Raw genomic sequence first — 384 nt, forward strand, 5'->3', positions numbered from 1 at the left:
CCTTTCATCATCTTTTCCAGGAGTTCTTGCAATCATTTTTATTGCACTGCTGTGCATGGGGTTCTTAATTGGGCGATACATGGCACGACACAAAGGCGACTACCAGACCCACGAGGCGGATGGGGCTGATGCCGCGCCGGATGCAGACTGGGCAGTGCAGCACTCCATGACAGGACACCAGGTCAAGAGGAACATGGAAATGTACATCTAGACAACAGCGGCTACATGCCATACGAAACGCATACCGAGAATATGAACGAAAGAAAACAGTAGAGATAAACTTCAAGAGTACAACACATGCTTGATTGTGTTAGGCGCTTAGTGCACATGATCATGTAGGTCACAAGCTAGAACTGTGAGAAGGGTTTATCATGATATAAGAAA

The 384-nt window shown here is 46.6% G+C and overlaps 1 protein-coding gene across 1 annotated transcript in view; it reads left to right on the plus strand.

Annotated features, from left to right (window-relative positions):
* Positions 1 to 384, plus strand: part of LOC119594025 (neurexin-4-like) — a gene marked incomplete in the record, with an annotated part of 37,999 nt that overhangs the window by 36,303 nt on the left and 1,312 nt on the right. The window contains 1 exon segment of the mRNA XM_037943054.1: positions 21 to 384. Coding sequence (XP_037798982.1) covers positions 21 to 211 — 191 coding nt within the window.

Source organism: Penaeus monodon, chromosome 33, assembly GCF_015228065.2.
Source record: "Penaeus monodon isolate SGIC_2016 chromosome 33, NSTDA_Pmon_1, whole genome shotgun sequence".
NCBI lineage: Eukaryota > Metazoa > Arthropoda > Malacostraca > Decapoda > Penaeidae > Penaeus > Penaeus monodon.